This window comes from Crocuta crocuta, unplaced genomic scaffold (genome assembly GCF_008692635.1).
Source record: "Crocuta crocuta isolate KB4526 unplaced genomic scaffold, BGI_CrCroc_1.0 scaffold388, whole genome shotgun sequence".
In the NCBI taxonomy this organism is placed as follows: Eukaryota; Metazoa; Chordata; class Mammalia; order Carnivora; family Hyaenidae; genus Crocuta; species Crocuta crocuta.
Genome location: NW_027528867.1, coordinates 707,933 through 727,392, shown reverse-complemented (window position 1 = coordinate 727,392; position 19,460 = coordinate 707,933). Strand labels below are relative to the sequence as shown.

The window sequence follows — 19,460 nt, the reverse complement described above, 5'->3', positions numbered from 1 at the left end:
TATTTAGATCTTTGTTAATATCTTTCAACAAAGTTTTCTGATTTGCCCCTTGAATATCTTAAGTATATATTGTTAGATTTATTCCTAGGTACTTTATTTTTTGTTACTATTGTAAATAATGTCTTGAAAATTAATTTTTCTGGTTATTGCTGTATGTAGAAATGCACTTGACTTGTATATATTGATTTGGTAACCATCAGTATTACTATATCTTATTAATTAAAAAATTATTCACAGAGTCTTTAGGATTTTCTAGGTGGATAGTCCTAAAATATGTGAATAATGGCAGTTTGTTCTCCCTATTTATTCTTTTCCCCCTCTTTTTTCTTGTCTTACTGCACAGGAATGGAGTTCAAGTAGAATATTGGATGTCTAAGATAGATGGCAAGTTTTTGGAAGCCCCTAGTTATATTTCCTGGATCATATTTAATACAATGTGATCCTATTGCATTCAGGGACTTCAGGGCTGTTAGGGCAGGTTCTGTGGTGCATTTCTTTGCTTCTTTTGTGAAATCAGGACACTGTAATCAGAGACATTTTGGGGCACCTGGGTGGTTCAGTCAGTTAAGTGTCCGGCTTCTGCTCAGGTCATGAACTTGCAGTTTGTGGGTTGGAGCCCTGCATTGGGCTCCGTGCTGATCCCTCAGAGCCTGCTTCGGATTCTCTGTCTCCCTCTCTCTCACTGTCCCTCCCCTGCTCACACTCTCTCTCTCAAAAACAAATGAACATTTAAAAAAACATTTTAATACTTTTCTCTTCTAACAGGAAATCTATCCTTAGAGCTTACTAGTTCCTTCAGGTTTTCTCTCTTACTGGCTTTTACCAAAACAAGAAAAATCCCTGCTTCATGAGTCTTGCAGAAAAGTAGCATTTGTAATGCAACCTTAAAATTTAGACTAACTCTTGCAAAAGCAAGGCTGGTTATGACTTGTATTCCTATTCTGTTTTGGGTGAGGGAAATGGCTAGTTACACATAAAACAATCTCCATTGAAGTAATTAATAATTCCCAAAGAAACATTGGCTCACTGCTTTATTACAACACATCTTCTTTTTTAAAAATTATTAAGGAAGGCAGTCAAGGTAACAGATGGGGAAAGCTTTAAGCCTGACAGTTATAAATAGTCTTGCTGTTTATTCCACAATATACTTGCAATTCTCCTTCTTTGCCATTCTGAAAGTTGGATCTCTGTCAAAATACTTTTCTCTTGACCAAGCAGTACAAATCATTGCCAACAGATTAGAACTCTAAAATAATGGAGTTGATGAGATTCTCTGAAAGTTTTCCTTATATTCTAGAGCATTGTCAGCACAAACACTTGATCTTCAGAGTGACCTCTTTTCCAGGGATCAGATGGATTGGGGGAACCCTTTGAATGAATCACTTGTCCTAAATATTGCTTATTGCTCTTGTTTCTTATGATCAAGGTAACACTTGCTTAATGACCACTGTGTTGCCAAGCACTAGAGGAGACACAAAGACAAGTTGTCCTGTCTTTAAAAGGACAGTCATGGAAAGAAAGCATTAAAGATACAGAAGCTAATTGGCAACAAAAGACTGGAACATAAATTTCCACAAGGCATTATAATGATAATAATAATAAATTAGAAATATGACTTGATTATTCAAAGCACATTTTCTATAATACTAAAGATTACATCTAGCAGAGCTTCAAAATATTTTTTTAATGTTCAAAATGTTACACACAGAACAAATCTACTATTTTTGCTTAAAGAACTTGAAATGTAAATGGTATACATTTAAGGAAAACCTATCAAATTATCAGAGATTTTAAAAAGTGGTGATATCCCCACCATCAGAGAGAGTATGGAAAGACAGACATTTAAATACTGCTGTTGTTCGTGTGCAAATTCCTACAACCATTCTGGAGGGCAATATGCCCATAGCTATCAAAATGTTAAATGTGCATCCTTTGTTTGGCAATTCTATTTTCAATAACGGTGGGCTAGGCAATTTGGAGTCTCTGTCTCTCTGTCTCTCTCTCACCCTCTAAAAACAACTAGCAGGGCAAGGCATAATACCAAAGTCTTTTTGTAGTCAAAAGAGAAGTACCAGAACAATGGAGAATTAAAGGGCCAAGATCTAAGAGAAGAAGAAACCCAAAACAATCAGACTTTGGGGGCCACTTTATCCTTAGTTTCACTACCTTTTTGGTAGATACTGCAGACAAGCTGAAAAGTACAGTTAGGGAAAAAACATAGGAGTTCATGGGATGCCCAAGGAGGAAGGGCCCTAGTAACCACCCAGACTTTACAGTGGGACCCAGTGAAGTAGGACCTGGAAAAAGACCAGCCCTCCCAATGACTGAAGCTCAGCTTTGACTCCTTTTTTCAGTTATCAATTTGATTACAACAGTTCTCCACTGAGGTTCTAGGAAGTAATCTCTAATGTTCTAAGGCATCACTTATGTATGAGGAATTAACTTCTCTTTATAATTAGCATAGTACTAGCTATATGCCCTTCTTAGGAGAACTGAGAAGATAGTCACTCAAATGACTTGGTATAGAGCTTAATTCTCTTGCAGAATCGTAGTGGAGAGCAGTAAGATTGGAGAATGCTAATACCCCCTAGTCACCAGCCAGAAGTTAGAGGAAGTTACTGTCTTCTCAGGGCTTCACATGACCACTCCAGGTTTTATATACACTGACAAGCACTCAGTCAAAAATAATTAAGCATATAAGGAGACAACACAGTCTGATAGAACACCAAGGTAAACAAGAGAAACTCCATAGAGAGCCAGAAAACAGAATTATTTATAGATTTTTTTTAATGTTAAAATTTTTTTAATGTTCTCAAAAGATTGAGCAGAGGCCTGGAAACTATTAAATATCTCATGGGAAATCTGGAACTGAAAAGTTACAATGACAAATTAAGAACTCAGTAGAATTGAATAGTTTGTTACGTTCAGCCAGAGGTAGAGTTTATAAACTGAAAATTAAATAAATCTAAAGAAAATATCCATACTGAAGCACACAGAGACAAAATATAGAAATTCTATTTGACATCAGAGTCAAACAGAATGTGGCAAAAAATTATCTATCTGGATGGAAAGAAGTGAGAAAATGGAGCATAGCCAATATTTGAAGACATAATGACTGAAAAACTTCTAAAAAAACAAATGCATGGCACTCATCCACAGATTCATAAATTGCTATAAACCTCAGGAAGAATGCATGAAAATGACACCTGGGAACATCACAGTGTAACTGGTAGAAACCAAAAACAAAATCTTTTTTTAAAAAAATTTTAAATGTTTTTATTTATTTTTGAGAGACAGAGACAAAGACAGAGAGACAGAGCACAAGCAGGGGAGGGGCAGAGAGAGAGGAAGACACAGAATGTGAAGCAGCCTCCAGGCTCCAAGGTGTTAGCACTGAACTCGATGTGGGGCTTAAACCCATGAACCGTGAGATCATGATCTCAGCTAAAGTCAGATGCTTAACTGACTGAGCCACCCAGGTGTCCCTAAAAAGAAAATCTTAATACAGTCAGAGGAAAAGACATATTACTTCAAATAAGCAGTAAGACAGTAAGCTGACTTTTCACCAGGAGCTGTAGGAGACAAGAAACAATAGAAGATCTTCAAAGTGCCTAAAGAAAATATAGGAAAATTATTCATAAATGTGTTCAAGGATATTAATTACATTGTAATTCGTCGAATGAAAAGTTGGAAACCACTTAAATATCCAATAAGAGGGACTGGTTAAAAATATTTACTCGTCTTCAAGTGATGATATGTCAAAACGTTGCAGATGTTGGAGCACTTGGGTGGCTTAGTCGGTTAAGTGTCCAGCTTTGGCTCAGGTCATGATCTCATTGTGAGTTCGAGCCCCATGTCTGGCTCTTTGCTGACATTTCGGAGCCTGGAGCCTGCTTTGGATTCTGTGTCTCCTCTCTCTCTGCTCCTCCTCCTCTCACACTCTGTCTCTCTCTCTCAAAAATAAAAAAAAATAAAAAAAAACATTTAAAAAATTATTTTAAAAATGTTGGATTGTTAAGTGAAAAAAAGAGGGTTACAAAATAATAGTAATAGCATATGCTCTCATTTCCATTAAGCTTAATATAGCATTTATTATTTAAATATGGCCATGTAGTACTTTAGTATTTAAACATGATTGAATATGGAAGAGTAGGTACTAAAAGTAATAGTAGTTATCTTTGGGTAGTGGAATTATGTGAAAATTTCCACTTTCTTTATAATATTTTTATAATGATCATATATTATCAGATAAAGATATATTTATTTTTAAAAGAAACAAAGCCAGTCAGTAGTTTAAAGGTTGTGTTCTCTGTTCACCCTGGGTCAGCTGTGGGTGTGCAGTCATGGATATTGTGTACTGGGTCCCATTACCTCTACTGAAAGAAACCCTGTGGTAAGATTCCTAGACACAGATCCCTTAATACAATGATCTTCCTAAATCTAGGGGAAATCATTGAGAATGATGTCCCTTGGAGCCCCATGGTAACTCACTTTATAAGAAGCATCTATCAGTGATCACTCATCTCCAATTTAGAGAAATTGTATTTTTTAAAAAATAGGAAACAAGAATACTGGGTTAAATTTAAAAAATTTTTGTTCTGCTAAAATATCATCCTAAATAGCTATATAAGCCGCTCCCGAAAGATAAGAAACTACCAGTATTCCTGTTTGCTGAAGATAAGCAAAATCTTCAGCATTGGTTACATTGCAGTTTCCTGGGTCCAACACAGGGAGTTGATGCAGAGCCCTTGATTGCTTACATTGGCACCATGTCGTGTGAGGTTTGGGGTAACGAAGCATCCTTCAGGGTAAAAAAGTCTGACTTGTTCTTATAGGCCGAGAGATCCGTCTGCCCCTCCGAATCAAAGGGGAAGGAATGGGACCAAAGATTCACTTCAATTTTGAACTGCTGGACATTGGAAAAGTTTTTGTTGGATCTGTACATTGTTATGAGGTAAGTACTAGAATTGTTCATTGAGACTCAGATAGTACTTGGCTTTTTTGGTTTATTTTATCTTGTGTGTGTGTTTATTGATAGCAAATGTGTATAATCCCATCCATTTGCCATTACTCATGCTCAGACTCCAGAATGATCTGGCTCTTCCTTCCCTTCCTAGCAAGCCTCCTTGAGGATTTCTCCTCTAACTTTCCTCAAGGCAACAAACCTATAACTTTAAATGGTTTTATCCTCACTGTCTTGTGGATTACAGAAGCGAAAATCCTAATCTTATCCCCAACTGATTAGTGCTTGTTCTCCGACAACATAAATCCTATAGACTGGAGGACAGAGAAACTTTTAAATTTTCCAGAATGTCCTAATGAAGATAGGCATTTTCACACTTCAGAGTTTTCTCTGAATGCCCTGGTCTTCAATCTTTGTTTAAAAACCAGTCATTGTGCTTTCTGGAACTTTATGTTTATATGCTTTGTCTTTCCAATTAAATAGAAAATGATCCTTTTACAAGATGTACTCATGGGTTTTTCAGGATCAAAGTTACTTCAGTGTCTCTTCACCACTAACTTTGTAGCTAGGGAACTTTTTTTGCACTATATCAAATTGTAACCACTGAAACTTTATTTTACAGAGATTCCTAAACTTCAAATGTTTGTATTTCTATAAAAGTAATAATAAAAGCAGTTATTTAATGAGTGACAAATAGGTGTCAGGTTCCATGCTTTATTGTATATGCACATCTATCTGTGTGTGTTTAGTTTTAATCCTTACAAAACTATGAAAGGTAGGTTTTATTACTCCTATCTTATAAATGAAAAATAGGAGAGAGTGGTTAATACCATCAACAACATCATCCTTCATGTATGTTGAGCACAGTATCAGTGCTTTTATATACATACATTAGTTCGTTTGGTCCTCCTTAAACCCTATGCAGCAGGTGCAGTGACTATTCCCATTTTATACATGGAGCCTGGAGCACTTATACTAGTTAAGGTAATGCTAGATACTGTAACAAAAAAAAAAAAATACAAAGATTTATTCTATCTCAGACATGATAGAAGTCTATCTTGTTGCTTACATAAAGTCTCAAGCAAGGTTACCTATCATCAGATGGCTCTCTGCCAGCAGAGCATCAGGACCCTGGCTCCTTCCATCTCATAGCTCTACCACCCCTAACGTGTGGCCCGCAAGGCTGCAACCCCATATGTCTCATGCGGGCAGAGGAGAAAGAGCATGGAGAGATGGACGTGAAAGATCTCTTATAGGAGTTGGCCCTGTAGGTGGCATGTGTTGCTCTCATTCACATCCCACAGCTGCATAAGTGGCTGGGAAATGCAGTCTAGTTGTGAGCACAGGAGGAAGAGGGAGTGGGTTCAGTGAATAGCAAACCTGACCCTGCCACATCTGTTAAGTAACTTGGCAATGCCATATAGCTTGTAAATGTTAGTGAGCACTGGGTTACTAGGGCTCTGTAGCCTGGGAAGAGAAGGCTTTGTGCTGCCCTTTCAATTCCTGGGACAAATCCAGCCTACAGCCAACTCAGCTCTCGGCCCAGCTCAACCTGGCTTGGGAGCCAAATGCCCAGCTGCTTCTGAGAGCTTCCTACTGTGTTGTTCATCCCCACGTTCACCAGAGTAACTATGGCCTAAATGGGATGATGTGAAAGGTAAATAGAGATATTAATGTCATCATAAGATGGAATATACGTAAGAACACAACTTAAATGAAAAAACCAATCACGTGACTGTCATGAAATGAAAAATGGCACAGGTACTGTGTTGCATTGTCTTTTGCATTTTGAAAAAAGGGTCACTTCAGGAGGAAAAAATGTGCAATACTTATTAAATTGAGATTCTGTCCATAATGTATTCAGTGTGAATTTCCCTTATATCCTACATACTGTGTCTTATGGATGCCACAATGGAAAAGGACCTTTAGTTCTACAAAATGGATAAGGTTTCCCTGAGTGTGACAATAATTTCTAACAAATTTAACTGAAGTGTATTTGAGGCCACCAGCTTCCCACCCTCCCAGATTTGAATAGTAGAGTACATCACAGCCAGCTAAGTAAGTGTTATATGAGGTGCTGTAGCAGACTGGACAATTTCGAGGGTTGTGCAATGGCAGAGAAGGACATGGTGAGTTGCTTCTTATGGGAATATTTTGCACTCTCTGCGTATTTAGTGCTGATGCCTCATTGCATCTCTCTTTCAATTTATTACGTTACCTACTTGAGACACATTTGAATAACCAGCTATTGCCCTTAGTCATTGCTGAGTTTAGCAAATACATAAAAAGTAAACCATAGCCCCAAGACTGTTCACTATTCCCTAGTGTAATTAGAAGGAAAACAAGGTGAAGCTCTATTATAAAGTTTCTCCTATACAAAGAATTGGACTTCAAGGGTAAGGTAATCAAAAGATCTCAGGGTTTTGTCCCAAATGACTTGCTGGATTCTGCAGACACATGAAGGTGTTCCTTTGTCAGGGCAAGAAGAATGACATGTATGTTCTTGAAAATGGAGAAACTGGTACCTTAAACAAAATCTGAGTAAAGTATTGCCGTTAACCAAAAAATAAAAAGGCAGTCTGTGCATTTCCTTGGAGAGGAAAACAATTACCTTTGAATTGAATTCCCTTTGAATTACTACAAACACCTTTGAGTTGCCTTTAAGTTACTACTAATGTGTGTCAGTTGCTTCTTAAGCACAGGTAAATTTAAAACCCATTCTGCATAGTGCTGGGAATATAGGTAGCAATCACTGTCATTTAGAAGCACTCTTTGTGAGGCACTATTCTAAGAGTTACAAAAATTAATTTCATCTTCACAGCAATCTGAGAAGTTACCAGTACTTACACTTTACAGATGGAGAAACTGGGGCACAGAGAGGCAAAGCAGGTTTTCCAAGTTCTCATAGCTAGGAAGTCTGTGGTAACGCTGGGATTTGAGCCCAGGCCATTTGGCTTCTGAGTCCCTCCCTGGCCATAATCACTTTCTACATGGTCTCTTTAAAAGGAGTGAAGGGTGAAACTTAAATTCTATGACCAGGGAACTTAAAACAGAGTGAGGGAGAGTGGGGATTGTAAAAAGATGAATAAAGTATAAAGCAGCAGTTAGTTATGTATCTCTTTTGGTCCATCATCCATCTTCTCTTGGAAGAAGTGGTGGTTTCCCTTTGCAAAGCCCCTGACTCTATTCTCTATATACTCTTGATTCCCTCTTCTTTGCTTCTCAGGAGGCAACCTAAGGTGATGGAATTGCCCATCCACCCAGACAGACCCCATTCCCTTGGTTATGTAGCCCTGTCCCTTATTACAACAAACATATGGGCCCAGCACTGAGTATACGTTGTCTCATTTAATATAAATATACTGGTTCTCCTCTACCATACTTCCCACAGCTTTGCCTCCACCACTCTCACTCCTCACCAATAATCGTCTCAAAACAGGAATCTCGAGTAGTCAACCACTATTTCCTCCACACCCACGCACTCCCGTAAACATTTGGACTCTGGATTCTACCGTCACACTCCGTTGAAGTTACTTTCTTCTTCAAGGGCAGAGATGACCTCTAATTAAAAATAAAAAATCTGTAACATTTTCTCAGCATTTATTCCCCTTGAGCTCTGTCCACAGTTAACCCCTTCTGGAAATTCTCCTCCTTCTTCTTCTAGGTTCCTGACATGTCCCACATGCCTTTCTGAACATTTCTTCATGGTCTCATGTGCTCATTTTCCTGTAATACTTTGAGCATAGGTTGAAGGTAGTACATACACAGAGAGAACGTGCTGTCCACCAGTTCAGGTGTAAGTACTACCAGTTCAGGTGTAAGCACTAGCAAGGAATAGAGACCCTCTTAGAAGCTCAGGAATAGAGAGCTGCATGGCTACAGCACAGGCTCATTGGACAGGCACCAGGGGAAGTGGGAGTGGGAGCCATGGACTGAGCCAAGTGTGGAGGACTCTGAATGCCAGGCATGAACTTTTCATACACACACACCTGGCATGCAAGCAAATATGGGCAATGATTCTAGTATATAGGAATAAAACTTGTCTATAGTAAAACAGTTGCTTTGCATAAGCATCCCCAAACAATAGAGTTGTTGTATCCATGCAGCAGAGTTTGAGATGAAAGTATCCCAGAATGAAATCTAATAGCACAACAAAGAGAATCCTTGTCATCTGGAATCCACAATGATATCTCTTTCACATTCTCCAGGCTACACAGTAGATGTCAGCTTAGGTAGCTCTTGCTCTTCTATTCTGACTGCTTATTTTCCACTTATTCTCACCCTTCTCATTCATAGAAGAGAAATACTTACCTTCTCTCAATTACCTTATAGAATACAGAAAGAGGTATTTTAAGGCTCTTTTTCAGCAAATATAATTACAATCAGTATTTATAACATGGCTATAATACATGTGACTAACTCTGTTGGGTTTTTTTGGTTTTTTTTTGTTTTTTTTTTTTCAAATAGTTTATTGTCAAATTAGTTTTGACTAACTCTGTTTTAAAGAGGATACTAAAAACACAAAATGGCTTTTGGATTGGGATTCCTATTTTCAAACCTTCAAGACAGAAGACTATTCATTTCTCCCCTGGAGTTTTTCTCTGGCTTTACTTCCTGCAACTGTGTGTGTGTTAGTATTAAACAGTACAGCCACATGTTTCTATGAAAAGAAATCAGGTGTCCTGCTATATCTTTGCATTCTTGACTTTTTATTGATATAGGCAATACTATCCAACAAAGGCAGCATTGATGCTCTCTTCAACGTGGTCCGTCCAACTTCGGCTTTGGGAGCCTGCTTTGTTTTCAGCCCCAAGGAAGGCATCATCGAACCAGGTGGAGTCCAGGCAGTCCAGATATCTTTCAGTTCTCCCATTCTGGGACACTTTGAAGAAGAGTTCCTGGTCAGTGTCAATGGGTCCCCTGAGCCTGTGAAATTGACCATTAGGTAAGATATATCTGTAACTAATGTGGAAGCTAACCAAAGCTTTTATCTACTGCTTTCTTAAACTTCAAAACCAGCTTGTGTCTTGGATGTCCCTATCTGTCTTTGTTCATGGGAACACATTAAAATAATGGAGTGCTTTAAATTTCCATGAGTGTTTACCTACTGAACACATGTAACTTTTGTTGTAATATGGATACAGATATTATTTTGGGATCTAGTTTTTCTAGAAGCTGTAACTTTATAACATAAGGACTTGAACTTAGTTATGCTGTTTTAGGATATTTCGGGAAAATAAGTCATTACAGCAACACCTGGATAAAATCATCTTCTTGACTAGGCTTTAGCTATTATCACAGTTTCTCTAAACCTTCATCTTTCATATTTATTTTAAGTAAATTCTTTAAAAGCTCTTACCTATAATACTTTTAGGTATTGTAAAAGAATCTACTTACAGCATCAGCCAGCCAAGGCTAGACACCTGCAGCTTTTCTGCTAGAAGTTGTTTGATGGCTTTTCCAGCTGTTTGTGATAATTGCAAGTCATTAATAGTAGAGTTTTTCCTCAGATTTTAAAAAGAAATTCTTTCTGACCAACCCATTGGGCAGATCTACAACTTTGGTTCCTGGTGCTTAGAAAGATCATATCTTCAGAACACATTGCAGCCTATCTGGATTTTCACGACAACGGGTTGTTAATTACCATGGCAATCTCTCTTATTATGGTTACTGCTTGCAGGACCTCCTTCCCTCTACAGCTGAGATCTCCCTCAGGGTCTGGGGATAAATAACAGAAAAGAGACAGACACATATGGCCTCAAGGATCCTAAGAAAATTTATCAGTCTCATGATATCTACTGGAAATTCAGAATCTTAAGATCGGCTTAAAGGTTATTACTACTTCTTTCAATTCTTCCACCTAAGCATCTCTTTTATGGGTGAATTATGTCCTCCCAAATTCATATATATTGAAATCCTAATACCCAATATTTAAGAATGTGACTGCAGTTGGAGAAAGGACTTTTAAAGAAGTAATTAAGGTAAAATGAGGTCATATGGGTGGGTCCTAATACAGTGTGACTGATGTCCTTATAAGAACACGCACACAGATAGGAAGAGACCATGTAAAGACGTAAAGAGAAGATGGCCATCTCCAAGCTGAGGAGGGAGTCCTTCCGAAGAAACCAACCCTGCTAACACGTTGATCTTGTAATTCTAACCTATAGAGCTTTGAAGAAATAATTTTCTGTTGTTTAAGCCACTCTGTCTGTGGTACTTTATTATGGCCGCCCTAGCAAACTAATGCAACCTCTAACCAATAAGGAGAGTGAATTATGTGTCTCAAGGGTTCTGTGGCGTGGCTAAGACAGACTGCCATAATCAGAAACTGTTTTGAAGTCTCAAGACCTGTCTGAAGCATTCAGAAGGCATTTATGTTCTCTTCTATAACACACCTGTGTTTGGACAATAGGGCAAAAAAATCACTGTTGTTTTCCAAATATTTAAATAACATTGACTCTTCAGGAAGATACACCATGCTTACCCTGGCCTATGATTGACATTCTTGAGTGATAAACAGAAAATGAGGAGGACAGGAGTACTTTTTTACATCATATGAACTCCAGTTCACCTCCCACTTCAATAACAATTCACATCTCGTTACAAGCAATGGAGGGGGTAATCAGGAGAAGCAGGAAGAGCAGACTTGCAAATGCAACCTTTATCTCCCTTTCAGTGATTGCCTGATCCTTGAGAGTCCTCAGTAAGTGCCAGCAGATCAGCTCTTTAAAGTTCTTTTTGAATAAGGTTTTCCGACTTCTTGGCTTCAAGAGGTATCACTCAGAATTATAAGTACCCTCCACAATATCCAGCATCATTGATGGACCTCCATACCAAATGGGGAAGAAAAAAACCTTAAAGTTCTGCTCTTATAAACATTTAAGATCAAAAGAATCACCCTATCTCAGGGTAAGAGAATATAGGATATTATAGAACCATCATTTTACTCTTCATGTAGGGAAAGAAAAATAATGGCCAAGACGGGTTGAATAAGAAGGCTCATCCCATTTCATCTGGCCACTCCCTAATTAAGTACAGCCCAATAATATTGCATTTACACACACACACACACACACACACACACACACACACACTGCTACTCTGTTAGGAATAAATATATATTTTGGATATTCACTTAATAAACTTTTATTGAGCACCTCCCACATGCAAGGTTGTATACCAGGGACAGTGACTGGTAAATTTGAGTTTGTTAGACATTCCTGTTGCCTAAATCCTACTGTCTTAACCTGTGACTCTGATTTATTTTTCCAAATTCAGGATGTAATTGCCCATTCTCTAAAATATTCCCTAAACTAACTTAAAAATGTAGTAAAAGAAATGACAAGGGAATTAAAGGGCTACACTAAGAAAATGTTCATTTAACATAAAGGGAGGCAATAATGGAGGAATAGAGGAATAAAAAAGGCACTAAGACATATAAAAAACAAATAGTAAAGTGGAAGACATGAATCCTACTTTATCAGTAATTACATTAAGTGTAAATATATTTGATACTTTGATTAAAAAGCCGAGATTGGTAGAATGGATTTTTTTAAAAACCCCAAAACATAATCCTACTATATGTTGTCTACAACAGACACATTTAATCTAATTTATATTTTTTTAAGTTATATCCAAGTCAGTTAGCATATAGTACAACAATGATTTTAGGAGTAGATTCCTTAATGCTCCTTACCCATTTATCCCATACCCTCTCCCACAACCCCTCCAGTAACCCTCAGTTTGTTATTTAAGAGTCAGACTCAAAAAAAAAAAAAAAGAGTCAGACTCATAATTAAGAGTCTCTTATGTTTTTGTCCCCCTCTCTGTGTTTATTTTATTTTTGCTTCCCTTCCCTTATGTTCATCTGTTTTGTATCTTAAATTCCACATATGAGTGGAGTCATATGATATTTGTCTTTCTCTGACTAATTTTGCTTAGCATAATACCCTCTAGTTCCATCCACATAGTTGCAAATGGCAAGATTTCATTCTTTTTGATTGCTGGCAAAATTTCATTCTTTTTGAGTGCTGAGTAATACTCCATTGTGTGTGTGTGTGTGTGTGTGTGTGTGTGTGTGTATGTACCACATCTTCTTTACCATTTACCTATCGTTGGACATTTGGGCTCTTTCCATACTTTGGCTATTGTTGATAGTGCTACTATAAACCTTGGTGTGCTTGTGGGGCACCTGGGTGGCTCAGTTGGTTAAGTGTCCAACTTTGGCTCAGGTCAGATCTCACGGTTCATGGGTTCGAGCTCTGCATCAGGCTCTGAGCCTGAAGCTTGTTTTGGTTTCTGTGTCTCCCTCTCTCTCTGCCCCTCCCCCACTCAATCTTTGTCTCTCTCTGTCTCAAAAATAAATAAACTATTAAAAAAAAACCTTGAGGTGCTTGTACCCCTTCGAACTAGCATACCTGTATCCCTTGGATAAATACCTAGTAGTGCCATTACTGGGCCATAGAGTAGTTCTATTTTTAATTTTTTGAGTAACTTCCATACTGTTTTCAGAGTGGCTGCACCAGTTTGCATTCCCACCAGCAGCGCAAAAGAGATCCTCTTTCTCCACATCCTCACCAACATCTGTTGTTGCCTGAGTTGTTAATGTCAACATTAGCCATTCTGATGGGTGTGAAGTGGTATCTCATTGTGATTTTGATTTGTATTTCTCTGATGATGAGTGATGTTAAGCATCATTTCATGTGTCTTTTGGCCATCTGGATGTCTTCTTTGTAGAAATGTCTGTTCATGTCTTTAGCCCGTTTCTTCATTTGATTATTTGGTTTTTTTTGGGTGTTGAGTTTGAAAAGTTCTTTATAAATTTTGGATAATAACCTTTATCTGGTATGTTGTTTGCAAATATCTTCTACCATTCCATCAGTTGCCTTAATTTTGCTGATTGTTTCCTTGACTGTGCAGAAGATTTTTATTTTGATGAGGTCCCAATAGTTCATTTTTCCTTTTGTTTCCCTTGGCTCCGGAGACGTGTTGAGTAAGAAGTTGCTGCCGCCAAGGTCAAAGAGATTCTTGCCTGCTTTCTCCTTGAGGATTTTGATGGCTTCCTGTCTTACATTTAGGTCTTTCATCCATTTTTAGTTTATTTTTGTATACAGCGTAAGAAAGTGGTCCAGGTTCATTTTTCTGCATGTCACTGTCCAGTTTTCCCTGCACCACTTGCTGAAGAGACTATCTCTATTCCATTGGATATTCTTTCTTGCTTTGTCAAAGATGAATTGGCCATACGTTTCTGGTTCCATTTCTGTGTTCTCTCTTCTGTTCCTTTGATCTGAGTGTCTGTTCTTGTGCCAGTACCATACTGTCTTGATGATCACAGCTTTGTAATACATCTTGAAGTCTGGGATTGTGATACCTCCAATCTTTTTCAAGATTGCTTTGGCTATTTGGGGTCTTTTCTGATTCCATGCAAATTTTAGGATTGTTTGTTCTAGCTATGTCTTATTTCGATAGGGATTGCTTTGAATATGTAGATTGCTTTGGGCAGTATTGACATTTTAACAATATTTTTTTCTTCTTATCCAGGAGCATGGAATATTTTTCCATTTTTTGTGTATGTGTCTTCAATTTCTTTCATAAGCTTTCTATAGTCTTCAGTATATTGATGTTTCACCTCTTTGGTTAGATTTATTCCTAGACATTTTATGGTTTTTGGTGTAATTATAAATGGGATCGATTCCTTGACTTATTTTTCTATTGCTTCATTGTTGGTATACTTTTATTGATGTGATGAATCACATTGATTGTTTTTTGCAGATATTCAACCATCCCTGCATTCCAGGTGTCAATCCCACTTGGTTGTGGTGAAAATTTTTTGATGTATTGTTGGATCTGGTTGGCTAATATCTTGATGAGGATTTCAGCGTCTATGTTCATCAGGGAGATTGGTCTATAGTTCTCCTTTTTAGTGGGGTCTTTGTCTAGTTTTGGAATCAAGGTAATGTTGGCTTCATAGAAAGTTTGGAAGCTTTCCTTCCATTTCTATTTTTTGGAACAGCTTCAAGAGAATAGGTGTTAACTCTTCTTTAAATGTTTTGTAGAAGTCCCCTGGAAAGCCACCTGGTCCTGGACTCCTGTTTTTTGGGAGATTTTTGATTACTATTTCTATTTCTTTACTGGTTATGGGTATGTTCAAATTTTCTATTTCTTCCTGATTCAGTTTTGGTAGTTCATATGTTTCTGGGAATTTGTCCATTTCTTCCAGATTGCCTATTTTATTGGCATATAATTGCTCATAATATTCTCTTATTATAGAAGAGACACATTTTAAATCCAAAAATATGAATCAGTTGAAACTAAAAGGATGGAAAAAGATAGACTATGCAAACAGTAACCAAAAGAAAGCTGTACTAATATCATACAAAACAGACTTTAAAACAAAAATTGTTATTTGAGACAAAGAGGGACATTTTATGATAATGAAAGAGATAGAACAATTATAAACTTGTATGCACCTAGCAGCTAAGTCCTCAGATATGTGAAGGATAGACTGATTGAACCAAAGGGAGAAATGGGGATATGGTTGTTGCTTAGGGCTGGGGATGAGGGACAGAGCATGATAGCTAAAGGCTGTGGGGTTTCTTTTCAAAATGATGAAGATGTTCTAGAATTGACTGTGGTGATGGTTGCACATATCTATGAATATACAAAAGCCATTGATTTATACACTTTAAGTGGGTTAATTATATGCATGTGAGTTATATTTCAAAGAAACTGTGATTGTTAATTCCAGGAACCTATAATATTGGATGATGGTCACTTCCTTCATTACCTGGGTGAATTTTTAAAATCTCTGACATTCTCTCCTAAAGATCCCAAATAGCAGTACACATCACTAGCAATGCCTGAATAAGTTATGGTGCACTGGGGTTTTCCACTGTGAATAATAGGATTTAGGGATCTCCCAGGAACCTACTCACAAACAAACTTGGACTAGTTAATAGTTTAGCTGCTCTGTGGAAGATAAGTCTCTCATTTTATCCTCTGGACATTACATTCACCCAAACTCCCATACCAGTCTCTTATTTTGGATGTTATTCCTATTTTTTTCTTCAAGGGGAAGGATAATCTGATTGGGGAAAGAATGTTTGTGTGTATCCAAAACTGAATCACATAGTTCTAAGAGAAATATTGTTTTTTAAGTTTTTAAATTTTTTTATTTGGGTATAATTGACACACAATGTTAACATTAGTTTCAAGTGCAAAACATAGTTCAGAAATATCCTTATCTAAATCACATTGGTCCAAAAGTGTTCTTGTACTTCAAACCATGAATAATCGTTTTTGAAAACCTGGCAAATATCTGGTATCACAAATATATGTCTAATGTATAATTTATATTTCCAGCTCTACACATTAATACTGACCTTACTTATCACTTATCCAGAAATACTTTCTTAGTCCTGTGGCCTAAGAAATCTCTGTAAAGTTAATATTGTAGATTATGAACTTTTGTTTCTTATTGTTTAACTGTCAGATACTCTTCTTTCCTCAATACCACATAATTTTGGCCAGTGTCCCTTGAAAGATCAGAACAGTTATTATATTTTTGCTGTTTCTATTTACTCCTCTAACTACATGACCCAGTACCTTAAATGGTTGCATAAACAACAACACTGTAAAGTTAATGCGACTTAATAAAAATTACCCATAAGTAGTTTTGTTGCCTGTCATTTTTACATATGTAATTTCATAAACTCTTAACTATAACATATATTTTGCTTTCAACTTGTTTCACCTAACATATCTTAATAATTCCGTCTTCCTATATCTTGTCTTTAAAATTACAATTGACCCTGAATAACACAGGCTTGAACTGCACGTGTCCCCTTACATGTGAATATTTTTTGATAAATACAGTACAGTAAAACGTGTATTTTTTTCTTCCTTCCAATTTTCTTTTTTTTTTTAATTTTCTAAAATGTTTACTTATATTTGAGAGAGAGACAGAGACAGAGCATGAGTAGGGGAGGGGCAGAGAGAGAGAGACAGAATCTGAAGCCGGCTCCAGGATCTGAGCTGTCAGCACAGAGCCCAACACAGGGCTCAAACTCATGAACTGTGAGATCATGACCTGAGCCGAAGTCAGGCACTTAATCAACTAAGCCACCCAACACCCTTCTTACTTCTGATTTTCCCAGTAACATTTTCTTTTCTCTAGTTTATTATTGGAATACCAGTATATAATACATATATAAATATGTTTTAATTGTCTCTTCATGTTGCCAGTAAGGCTTCTGGTCAATAATAGGCTGTTAGTAGTTAAGTTTGAGAGAGTTAAAAGATTTTCAACTGCACACAGGGTCGGCACCCCTAACCTCTGCATTGCTCAAGGGTCAACAGTATAATTTTAACAGACCACTGCATTGATGGAGGGTACAAACTTGCAGAGACTATTCAAATATTCAGAATCCCTTCTAGAATGAATGCAGCCATGTCCAATTCCAGTTGGTATTTGGCCACAGTTCCCTTAGTTATATGTGTCCCTGAACAGATGTGATTTAATTCTGGTTCTTTCTACTTCCACACCTATTAAATAACTGCTTTGTACAATTTTGTGAGCGTCTTCCTTACTTTCTTTAGCCTTTGTGCATTTCCATCCCTTTGATCTCTTTGTTACTTGGCCTCATAAAATTTCTTTTACAAGTCCAAGTATTTGTCCTATAGGCTTGTTTGACCTCATTCTCAACTGGTTCCTTATTCTTTGCCAAGTACCAGCCACTCCTTTTGAAACTACTTGGGATCGTTAGGATGAAGTAGAATAGATGGTCCTGAGAAAGGCCTTTAGGATTGAAATTTGCTTTTAGAATTGAGCCTTTGCTGTGATGGCTCCTTCCAGACTTACAACAGCTTCTAACCACATTATGTCAGACAGCAGCCTAAAGTACCTCTAGGACACCAACACATTCAGTACAGTATGACACACCTACTTCACCAACATCAAGCTGGGTGAATTAGAATTTTCATGATTAAAGTGTTTCCTGGTATCTGTGTGTCTATAATTTTTAAAAGCTTGGCACATAGATGAAGATTATCTCAGTTCTTACCTAGAGGTTTTAGGGACATGGATTATGGTGAAAATCAAGAATAAACAAATACATATTTATTAGTCTTCTATTTCTTCTACATCAAACTTTGTAGCTTAAAACAATACGAATTTATTATTTTACAGCTCTATACTTTTGAAGTCCAACATAGGTCTTGTTGGGCTAAAATCAAGACGTTGGCCAGGCTGTTTTGCTTCCTGGAGGCTTTAGGAGAGAATCTATTTCCTAGCCTTTTCTAGCTTCTTGAAGCTGCCCACAGTCTTTTGCTCATGGTGTCCCTCCTCTTTCTTCAAAGCCAGCAACAGCTGGTTAAGTCCTTCTCACATTGCATCATTCCAACCTCCTCTTCTGTATCCTTTTGTATTTTTAAAGACAGTTGTGATTACATTGGGCCCACCAGAATAATCTAGGAAAATCTCTCTATTTTAAGATCCGTTAATTAGGAACCTTAATTTCTTTTGCAACATTAATTCCCCTTTATCATGTAATCTAACATATTCACACATTCTGAGGAGTAGCACATAGACATCGTTGGGGACTATTATGCTATTTACTGCAGCTGAAGTCAACTAGAAACTGTAGAATCTCTCTACTATTTATTTTAAGCTAGCAAATCACTCCAAGATCATGAGGCCTTGAACTGATAGAGAAAAGGACCATTTATAGCAGAGGTTCCTTTAAAGGTCACCTATTCCAGATTACAGTCTTTTCTTTAATACACGAGGAAAAGAAACTAGGGGGTATGGAGGTAAAGTGGCCAAGATCACAGCTGGTTGTGGTGGGAATTGGAAAAAGCAGTTTTATAAAAATGTGGAACCAGGAATATTGGTACCGTTGATAGTTTTTAATGCTTGTTATATGACCAGCCCTATAATTTTTGTTTCTTGCTTGAGAATAACTTGCCATGATATGTATCTTATCCACATTAATATTCCATGTCATTGGTTTGGTGATGTGTCTGCTCTGCCTCATTCATGGGTAGGAATTTGGTGTTGAGTTAACTGCAGCATCATTTGCTAAAACCCAATGGTTTGAGTCTTGAGAGAGAACTCTAAGAACCACTGTAATAAAACCACCACTTCTAGTTTAAGTGCTAGATTCTGTACTTGACTCAAAGCCAGTTTATGGCTTTAATATTTACTGTCTTTACTGACTGTTACTATGAATTCACTGGATTCTCTATCCATTCCCCACAATTTGTATTTCTACTTACAGAGGCTGTGTCATTGGACCTACCTTCCACTTTAATGTTCCTGCTCTGCACTTTGGCAATGTTTCCTTTGGTGAGTAGTTTTTCCATGTTAAATTAGAAATTGAGTGGAATTGCCTCTCTGTCTCTACATGGAAAGAGGAAAGTTTACAAAGAACCTCTCTTACCAATTTTTTACAGGTAATAGCTAAGAGAGTCTAGAATTGTTCTCTTCTTCTGCTGCAGC

General features: G+C 37.3%; 1 protein-coding gene across 1 annotated transcript in view; it reads left to right on the top strand.

Annotated features, from left to right (window-relative positions):
* The window catches only part of HYDIN (HYDIN axonemal central pair apparatus protein), a 334,542-nt gene that overhangs the window by 98,214 nt on the left and 216,868 nt on the right, over window positions 1-19,460 (top strand). Inside the window, exons 10-12 of the mRNA XM_077756337.1 lie at window positions 4,836-4,954; window positions 9,685-9,908; window positions 19,240-19,307. Of these exons, the coding sequence (XP_077612463.1) occupies window positions 4,836-4,954; window positions 9,685-9,908; window positions 19,240-19,307 (411 nt within the window). The remainder of the gene's footprint in view (window positions 1-4,835; window positions 4,955-9,684; window positions 9,909-19,239; window positions 19,308-19,460) is intronic.